The sequence below is a fragment of the Solanum lycopersicum genome, chromosome 8 (assembly GCF_036512215.1).
Source record: "Solanum lycopersicum chromosome 8, SLM_r2.1".
Taxonomy (NCBI): domain Eukaryota; kingdom Viridiplantae; phylum Streptophyta; class Magnoliopsida; order Solanales; family Solanaceae; genus Solanum; species Solanum lycopersicum.
Genome location: NC_090807.1, coordinates 29,273,707 through 29,284,533, shown reverse-complemented (window position 1 = coordinate 29,284,533; position 10,827 = coordinate 29,273,707). Strand labels below are relative to the sequence as shown.

Here is a 10,827-nt window from a genome sequence, read left to right as displayed (position 1 = left end):
AAGATGGTTAATCTCTGAGCCCGCAAATTTCATAACAACTTGGGATGATCTTGCCCGAAAATTATTGATAAGGTTTTTTTCATTTGGCAAAACGGTAAAGCTGAGAAGTGACATATTGAGCTTTCGATAAAAAGGAGGAATCTGTACCAAGAATGGGATAAGTTTAAGTCCCTACTATTGAGTAGCCCACATCATCATCAAGCTAACCAAGTGTTGGTCCACACCTTTATTGAGGGATTGGAACCAAACACAAAAATTTTACTTTATTCAGGTGCAGGTGGACAACCTTTGGAGAAGACATATGCTGTGTTGTTTTGATTAATCGAATTTCACAATGTAACCTTGATTGAAATGGCGGAGAAGTGAAACCGGTCATACAAAAGACTGCCAGAGTTTTGGAGATGGATGCAGTCACAACTTTATCCGCTCAAATTGCATCAATGCAGAACATGATGACCACTCATTTCAGCAACATGTCACTAGGAAAACAACAAACCCAAATCAATATGGTTCACCAACCACAAGTTTGGTGTGAAATACGTGGAGGCGGTGATCATAGTTCTGAGATACGAGGGGCAAACCAAATATCTGGTCATTTTGTAGGTAATGCTCAACAAGGAGGAAATCACCAAGTCTATGGAAATACCTACAACTCAAGCAGGCAAAATCACCTAAACTTTTCATGGGGTGGAAATCAGAACCAACTACAAGAACAGAATCAATACAAACCACAGAGTAGCGGGCAATAGTACCATAAGCAAAGCCTTTGAAATCAACAAAATCGTGGTAATCCGCAGGCCGCCAAGAAAGGGGATATGAGTAGGGAAGACATGCTAAAAAAAATCATGGCGTATCAAGCTAAATTGGAGGCAACATTCAAAGCAATCAATTGGCAACACAAAATTTGGAGAAACATTTTGGGAAGTTTGCTAGTGCCCAAAACTCCTAACCACAAGGGGGTTTTCTAGGAAATATTGACCCAAACCCCAAGCAAGAAAATACTGTGAGCACTCATAGTGGGCGTCCATTGGAGGAATTGGCACCAAAGGCAAAAGTTGTTGAAGAAAGAGGAAAACATGTAGAGGCAGCAGAATCTAACGAACAACGGGTGAATGAGGAACCAAAAGCAAAACCACCTCATCCTTTTCCACAGAAATTCAAAAAGAAAAAAGATGAGGAATGTTTTAGTAAGTTCATCGAACTACTTAAGCAGGTACATGTTAACATGCCTTTGATTGATGTATTTCAGGGGCACTCCTAAATATGCCAAATATGTGAAAGATGTGTGGCCAACAAGAGTCGATAGGCTAAGTATGTAACAGTGGCACTCACTGAGGAGTGCAGTTCTTGAATCTAGAATAGGATCCCAACCAAATTGAAAGATCCGGGGAGTTTCACCGTACAAATAAAAATTAGCAACTATGTGGAGGCAAGGTCTTATGTGATTGGATGTAAGTATCAATTGATGACTACGTCCATGTTTCTCAAATTGAGGCTTGGAAGTCCCAAACTTATGACCATTATGTTTCAACTGGATGATCGTTTGATTTCAAGGCCAGATGGTGTTATCGAAGATGTCTTGGTTCAAGTGGGAACTCTTTTCCCAGTGGACTTTGTCATTCTGGATTTTGAGCTTGATCCTGAGGTCCTATTTATTTTGGGACGTCCATTCCTAGAAACAGAAGGTGCATTAATTGATGTGGCGACCGGAAATCTAACAATGAGAGCTCAATATAAGGTCGAGGTGTTTGATGTTTATAAAGCAATGAAGTTGCCGGCTAGAGCAAGGAGTTATAAACAATCACAATCATTGAATATGAAATGACGACCAAATTCATCGAGGACAAGGACCCTCTAGAAAAAGTGTTAATTAGGCAATACATTGAGGGAGATGTTGAAGCCCAAGAGATGGATAACATCCTCAATGTCCCGAATGTGAGTATGCTTCGCACGTTTGTGGAGTCATTGAATAGAGTCTTGGGACCACCTCCAAAACCTTCGAATAAGGAAACACCAAAGCTAGAAATAAAGGCTCTCCCTTCTCACCTCAGGTATGAATTCTTAGGTGCAAATGAATCTTTACATGTAATCCTTTCTACTATCTCGTTTGAAATGCAGGTTGAAGCATCTTTGAAAATATTGAGTAAAAGGATGGAAGATGGCTGAAATACATGACATTAGCCTCGCTTTGTGCATGTATATGATATTCATGGAGGAGGGGCACAATTCAATTGTGCAACCTTAGCGCAGGCTCAACCCAATGATGAAAGATGTGGTGCGCAAGGAGATAATCAAATGGTTAGATACGGGAATTATCTACCCAATTTCGGACAGTGAGTGAGTTCAGACAGTACAATGTGTACCTAAAAAGGGAGGCATGACGGTTATTAATAATGAAAAGAATGAGTTGATCCTAACCAGGACAGTCACAGGATGGCGAATATGCATCGATTATAGGAAATTGAATGAATCCACTAGAAAGGATCATTACCCGGTCCCTTTTATTGATCAGATGTCAGAGCGGTTGGCCGGGAAAGAATATTATTGTTTTCTGGATAACTATTCAAGGTACAACCAAATTGTGATTGCATTAGAGGATCAAGAGAAAACAACGTTCACTTGCCCGTATGATACATATGCTTTCAAGAGGATGTCTTTTGGGTTATGCAATTCCCCGACTACTTTCCAAAGATGCATGATGGCTATTTTCATGATATGGTTGAAGATTTTGTGGAGATATTCATGGATGATTTCTCAGTGTTTAGGGAGTCTTTTGACAGGTGGTTGGAGAATTTGGACAGGGTGTTAGCTAGGTGCAAAGAAACTAATCTTGTCCTAAACTGGGAAAAATGTCATTTTCTAGTAATGGAAGAGATGGTGCTGGGGCATAAGGTGTCAAAGAGAGGGCTGGAAGTTGATCGTGCCAAAGTGGAAGTTATTGAAAAGCTTCCCCCTCCCATTTTTGTGAAAGGGGTGCGAAGTTTTTTGGGTCAGCTGGGTTCCACAGGAGATTCATCAAAGGCTTTTCCATGATTGTTAGGCCCATGTACAGTCTTTTAGAGAAAAAGATGAAATTTGTGTTCGATGAAAAGTGCATGCAAGCTTTCGCGGTCTTGAAGAACAAGCTCATAGAAGCCCTGATCTTAACTTCTCCAAATTGGGAGCTCCCTTTTGAGTTGATGTGTGATGCAGGTGATGTAGCTATGGGAGCGGTGCTGGGACAGAGAAAAGGGAATGTGTTCCACTCAATATACTATGCAAGTAAAATGTTGTATGCAGCCCAAGCCAATTACACTATGACTGAAAAGATATGCTAGTCTTGGTCTATGCTTTTGACAATCTTAGATCTTACCTGGTAGGCACGAAAGTTGTTGTTTATACTGACCATGCAGCCATCAGGTACTTGTTCAAAAAGAAATTTGCAAAGCCCCGGTTGATCAGGTGGATCCTATTGTTGCAAGAGTTCGATATCGAGATCAAAGATCGAAGAGGTTCTAAAAATCAGATTGCAAACCACTTGTCTAGGTTGGAGAGTTTGTCACATGTAGGAGAGCAAAGAAAGATTAGGGAGGAATTCCCTGATGAGAAACTATTGGCACAGAAGGTGACTAAGCTACCATGGTACGCTGACATCGTGAATTATTTGGTTAGCAGTTTGTTTTCACCAGGTGCAACCTCACATTAAAGGAAGAAGCTTATCCATGATACTGGGTTCTACATATGGGATGAGCCATATTTATTCAAGCAAGGGTCGTACAAAATGACGAGGAAATATGTGCCTGAGTCTAAGATGATACAAGTGATGGATAGTTGTCGCTCGTCCCATATGGATGTCATCACGGTGGTGAGTGCACCGTACATAAGTTGATTCAATCAGGTTTTTTCTGCCCTACCTTATTTAAAGATACTGCAGGTTATGTGAAAAGTTGAGATCAATGCCAAGGGATGGGGTCTATTTCCAGGCGACATGAGATGTCTATGCATAACATTCAGGAGGTTGAAATATTTGACGTTTGAGGGATCGACTTCATAGGGTCATTCCTGCCATTAAGTGGGAATCAATATATACTTGTGTTGTGGATTATGTGTCAAAGTGGGTCGAGGCAGTGGCATTGCCGACAAATGATGCTAAGGTGGTGTTGAAGTTCCTAAAGATACATATTTTCACTCGTTTTGGAACTCCGAGAGCAATCATCAGTGATGGAGGAATGCGCTTCATAAATCAATTGGTGAAGAACATTTTAGCTAAGTATGGAGTCAGGCACAAGGTAATGACAACATACCACCCTTAAACCATTGGTCAGGTAAAGGTGTCCAATCGGGAAGCAGATCCTACAAAAAGGGTAAGTGCCTAACAGAATGATTGAGCAATGAATCTTGATGTCGCATTATATAGTACCGCTTACAATACACCAATTGGTATTTCTCTCTATCAATTGGTGTTTGGTAAAACGTGTCACCTTCAAGTCGAACTAGAGGATCAGGCTTATTGGACAGTAAAGAACTTGAACCTGGACCCTAAATAGCTGGCAAGAGAAGGATGGATCAACTACATGAGTTGGAAGAATTCCAGCTCCATGCCTATAAAAATGTAAAGCTCTACAAGGAGAAGACCAAACAATGACATAACAAACACATTGTGTCTCGACTTTTCGAGCCTAGGCAAAAGGTATTGTTGTTCAAATCCTGATCAAGGTTGTTTGCCTTCATGTTGAAGTCGAAAGGGAGTAGACCATTTGAGGTGGTACATATGACCGACCATGGCGCTGTGGAGTTATGGAATGAAGGGAAGCAATCCACGTTCATTATGAACAGGTAAAGAGTGAAACAATATTTAAGAAAAAAGTTTAATTGAGAAGTTGAAACTTTGGAGTTAAGTAATGAATGAGGAGAAGCTCAGTCAGGTGCTATTCGGAGTCAACCCGAGGCAGGGTGTTCTTAGAACTTTTTGCATTATATTTTGTTTTGATAAGGTGGTTTAGTGTAATTTTAGTTAGGGGTTATTCCATTTTTTTCATAATGTAAAAAAAATAAAAATATATGATAATATATATACACGTGTGTCTATTTTCATTTGCGGGAACAATGGAGCACAGTGGAGTCCGCAACCTCACCCCGTCGCGGACATGATCCCATAAGTGATAATGCCAAGGGAAAATATCGATGGGTAACCAGGGGAGTGCGCGACCTAAGCGCATCGCAGACATGCTCCCAAAAGTGGAGGTACATACACCTTCAAGGGCAAAACGTCAAAAGCAAGACAGTGACAGCTCCGCGTCGCGGACGAATTTTGCAAATTTAATTTCACAAGAGGAATTCCCAGGGGAGTCCGCAACATAAGCGCATTGCGGAAATGCTCCCCCGTTTCATAACTTCTTCCGTTCATCGAGTCAAAATTTGCAAGACTCGTTCACGACAGATCCACGTCGCAAACCTGGTATGTTTCAGAACTGGTAATTAAAAAGTTTGGTTTTACCTAATTAATTAGACAAAAAACCGACCCCCATCCCCTTTTAACCCCTAAAATTTATGGTTTTACTTCATTCTTCTCACAAAAACTACGATTTTTTTCTCCCTATTGCAACCCTTCCCTTTCCAATCAAGTCTGTGTCGTGTAAATTGAAGCATTTCTTTCAAGTTCCTCAATTCCTATTTCATTTTACTACTCAATTTATGCTTCTATCATCCTCTTCTCTTTTCGTGATGAAAAATAAAGAAGATTCTTGATGTTGTGGTTTTTGTTTGTGATGGGAATGAGTTTGAGTGATTTCAATTGAGAATAGGTTGAATATTCAGCAATTTTGAACCTAAATTTGTGATTACATGTGTGGAAACCTAAATTGTTAATTTTAAAGGATGTTATTATACACTTTTGAATCATGTGGATTACGAATTGGGTGTTGCAACTTCATATGTGTTAATGTGGGGGTTTGATTGAAGTGCTTAAACTAGTCATTTTAAGTTGTGGTTCGAATTCTTGAGTAAAATCTCTAGGTTTTGGGTTTGGACGTTTGAATGGGGGAAAATGTTGTGGTTAGTATGCTATAAACAACTTGGGGAAGTTTGAGTACCTTGTTATATGAAGTAGTGCTCGAGCATAAGTGTGGGGTGCCCTTCCATTGTTGAATATCTATAGTTGATATGCTTTGTGTCTGTTGCAGGTTGCCATGTCTAGTTCACATAGGCTAGGAAAGGCAGTGGCATCTAGCAGCCACAAGACAAGTAGGAATGACACCAGAATTCTCCTGGCACCCTCTGTCCCAAGGGACAAATTCAGCGGTATGGGGCCAAGGAAGTTATCCCAGAAGGCAGGAAGTGGTACAAGTCCCACACGGAAGCCAAATATTTCTTCGATGTGGTCCTTGAGGATGAGAATTTGGAGAGTGAATTTCCAAACATCAGGCGTCATCTACTCGAGCTACATATGGGTTTCATATTTCATGATCCTTTTGAGTGCAATGTCTGTATTGTTCGGGAATTCTATTTTAATTGGAAAATGGATGCCTGATCTCATTATGTTACAGTGAAGGGTGTGGAAGTTCCTATGACCTCGATAATGTTGAACCAACTTTTAGGGACCGGTGATGCCCCTTACGATGTTCTCATAGGGGTCAACATCAGTACCGCGTATCAGGTGATTTGACATACTCTATGTGGGGCTCAATCCACAACAAAATGGATTCGGCATGGGCATCGGGCCTATCATCAGTCCTACCCTTATGCCCACATGAATAGAGAGGCCCGTGTGTGGTTGAAAATTGTCATGAATTCCTTGATATCGGGGCTGCACTTTACCTCTCCTTGATATCGGGGCTGCACTTTACTGAGGTAACACATGACCGAGTCTTCTTGGTGTATGCACTGATGACAGGATTACCTATCAACATAGGAGCAGGGCTTAAATCGAAAATGTGCAAGGCAAAGTCCACCGATGGAGAAGGTATGCTTTTGGTGGACTAATCACTCGATTGTGCAGGCAGGATGGTGTCCCAGAGGAGACCGTGGATTACATGGTGCTCCTATTCATTACATCTTTAGATGTCACCAACACAAAGGGGTCAGAAACTGTGCATGGACCCACACTCATCACAGCGGAGCGCAATAGGATAGATGAAATGATCACAGCGCGTATGCATGGTCTAGAAATGTTGCGTCATAAAAATAGTAGTCGAGCTTCATCTCAGGAATAGTTGGATGAGGTATCATCAAAGTGCTCCTTGAATGAACATATGATGGGGCGATGCTAGGACTGGGACCTGAATTTTTTGAGCCGGTTTAGGATGATGTCCCAACAGAGGAAGACAAGAGAAAAATCACATCAGATAGTGAATCTGATTCTGATTCTAAGTAGGGCGACTTGTTGTCCCTCAAGGACACCAGCGGTGACGCCGACATGGATGCTTAGTCAGGGAAGCCCACCTCCCCTTTTCTCTTTCTTTTAAATCATATCTCATTGGGGACAGTGTCGAATCTTAAGTGTGGGGTGGGGAACATATCTTTGTACATTGTTATCATTTTTTTGTCGTGGTTGTCTTCTGTGTGCTTTTGTTTTTACTGTGTATGTTGTTTTTGTTTGGGTTCCTTGGTAACTGTTTTCAGTTCTTTAGCCAAGGACAGTTCCGTTGAACCGTAAAAAAGATTTTGTTTCTTAGAATTTTATTTCCTCATTTCCCTATTTTTTGCCTCACCCTACTACTATACTTGGGGTGGACCAATTAGTCCATTATGAGTCCATTTATTTTTTTATAAAAATTGTGAATGAATCTGAAAAGATTTGAATGAATTAGATTTGTAGAATATTCTTGACAATACTTAGATTTATTTAATACGTTATGAAAATCACATTGCCTATCACTTCCCTCGTTGCACGACTTTCTCTTTCTCTACAAATTTCTTTTTCTTTTTACTCAACCAAATATCATTTTTCCTTTTTGAATGGATTAGTTTTCATAATCTTTATATGTATTTTATAATATTAACAAAAAAGAATTGGTATAATGATTTTTGTAAGAACTCTTGTTGTAAAAATATTTTTGAATGTATTGATGTATATCAAGAAATTCAAAGTTTCTGAATTTGAAAAAAATAGTATTACTGATTAAAAGCAATAACTATGTATATATATTCGAGGTCTCTCATAAAAATTTTTGTTTTAGGCCATTAATTTTATTGAGATACTATGACCATCAAACTGTTTGTGAGATTAAGTAGATATATTATTGTGCTTTTACTATTATGATGCCTAATAATGAGTGTGACGGGTACATAAAGGTGAGTATTAATTAGGAAAAATGCACAAGTACCCCATCAACCTATTCACTAAATCTCAGAGACACAATTATATTAAACTAAGGTCCTATTACCCCCCCCCCTACAGAATTTATTTTATAAGTACTTTTCTACCCCTTTTTGACCTACGTGTCACTGGCTTGAAAAAAAGTCAACCAGCGTTGGGCCCACAAGATAGTGCCACGTAGGCCGAAAAGGGGTAGAAAATTATTAATAAAATAAGTCTAGGGGGGTTATAGGACCTAATATACTATAAGTTTGTCTCTGATATTTCGGACATAGGTTGAAAGGGTACTTGTGCATATTCTTATTATTTAATAATTTTTTTCTTTATTTTATTGCAAAAAAGGTTTGATGTTCCTATTAGAAGTATCTAAAAGCAAAGACATTGAATAATTCACCTCTACCCTTTTTCAAATTTTATACAAAATTCTTAAAGTTTCTACTATTGATTAAGGTCTAGAACTTGAATGTGTGCCAAGTGTATAGAAATTGTGCATTCCTTACTATTGATTAAGTTCTACAACTTGCCCGGTGTGTTTGCTAACGAAAAATAAGAGGATAAGGAATTTGATAAGTTATATAGACATTCTTTGTGTTTATGCTTTCTTATATCAATCTTAACGTATATTTCTAGTTAGCCCCTTCGAGCCTTGAACTTATTTTTTTGGTAGCCTACTGTGAAGCTTATGCCATTCTTTCTTTGGCCTTTAAATTTGATCAAAAGATCTAAGCATTTTGTGTGTACAATAAAGAAGGAATTGGAAATTAAGTGGCACGCCCCAATAGAAGTTCTTGTTTTTATATATAAAAAAGGAGAATATATATATGAAAAGCTTTAGACATGTAATGATGTCTAAGATTACAAGAAAATAAAAAATGGTGGGCCCAAATGGTTGAGTTGATAAGGAGAGTGGTTAAAATAGGTGAACTTGCAAAAAGGGACCAAATGGTTCCAAGAAAAGAGCATAAGATGGGGTTATTAGATGAACACTCTGAATTGCAGAGTTGGCACTAAAACGCTTGGGAAAATAGTCACTACTCATATTCTCAAAATGTTTCCTACTTGTCCCTAGCTTGAATTACAACCCTTAAAAAACCTAACTGATCTTGAACTTTCGTATCCTCAAAAGTAGTAGAGCAGTATACTAATGGCAAGCTTATGGTTCATTGGTTATAACAAGTGAATTCTTTTGAGAGTGTGAGCATAACTTGTTTCCCGCACCCGTTTTGTGTGAAAAGATCAATGTCAAGTGATTTTGGGTGATCAATTGTAGTGAGGGCACATGCTTGATGAGATCTGAAAGTTGATATATCTGTGATTTCAATGACTGCACATACAGCTGCCGTATAAAAGAGTCTATTCTTGAGGTTAGATTGTTTAGCTAGAGCGATCTTTAGGAATGCATAGTAATCCTATGTTGTCGTTTAGATGGTGTAGTTATTATGGCCAAAGATGAAAGGCTTTTAAATATAGTAGTAGATTTGTTGTGGGTCTATCAGTGCGAAAGTGTTCGAGGACGAACAAAGTTATAAGTGTGAAATTGTGATCTTAGGAGTATTTATATGCCTAATAACCATTTTATCCCATATATATAGCTGAGTTGAGGAAATTTTTGGCGGCAAAGTCAAGTATTTAGAGTCATTTTGATTCCACACACTCTAACCAATATGATTAGATGTTTCAGGTTGAAGATCATTGGAAAACGAGCTAAAAATTGGCACCGGAACAAAGGTCGAAAAGTAGCAGAAGAAGTGGTGGAAAAGAAGATCCAAGAAGCTGGAAATTGCACTATAAAGGAGCATCTCCGCGTCGCGGAGGTATTCCTTCCATGCAAAGAAGGAACTCCCCATAACACGGTAATTTGCGATAGAGGCACGTCGTGGGGGTCATTCCATCCATGAGCAGAGTTGAGCGAGGGAACAGGTTCGCATCGAAGACCTTGACACATTAATCGGCCCACATGTTTATTTGAGACTATAAATAATTTAAATGTCCTCTTATTGCACACTACACTTTCCAAAAAAACGGGAGCTGTGAAAAGAGGCGATTTTTGTGCCATTTTCTAGCGTCTTTCTTTGTTTTCTTCATCTTGGTAAAGACTTATTGATTCTAATACATTCTATATTGTTATTTTGTGTTATGAGTAGCTAAAACCCCCTATCTTAGGGTTGTAGCTATGATTGATCGTTTAATGTGAACTTGTTACTTTTGTAAGAATGGTTATTTTATATATTGTGTTTGCGTTCTTATTTTTACTATATTAATACTTAATCCACATTAGAATAAATTTAGTGTCTACTCTTTAACTTGGAAGACTAAGAGAGATAGACCAAAAAATGTAAGAAAAATGTTCAATCTAGGGTGAGTTCTAGAATGTGTTGTGGATAGGATAATATTAAACCTATACACCACATTTGGTTGAAATGCAAGACGAATTCTTAGTGCTCCATCGTTGGTCACACCTTACCCCGCTCAACGATGTAGTTAGGTTGTCAATGATGGTAGGTGATTAGAGGTCGGAAGATCGTAGTCGT

The 10,827-nt window shown here is 38.9% G+C and overlaps 1 protein-coding gene across 1 annotated transcript; it reads left to right on the top strand.

The window, feature by feature from the left end:
- The first annotated feature begins 401 nt into the window (after positions 1–401).
- Positions 402–1,825, top strand: LOC101250530 (uncharacterized). Its single transcript, XM_004244929.1, has 3 exons — positions 402–603; positions 969–1,213; positions 1,358–1,825. The coding sequence occupies exons 1-3, from the start codon at positions 402–404 to the stop codon at positions 1,823–1,825; spliced, it is 915 nt and encodes a 304-aa protein (XP_004244977.1).
- Positions 1,826–10,827: the final 9,002 nt, after the last annotated feature.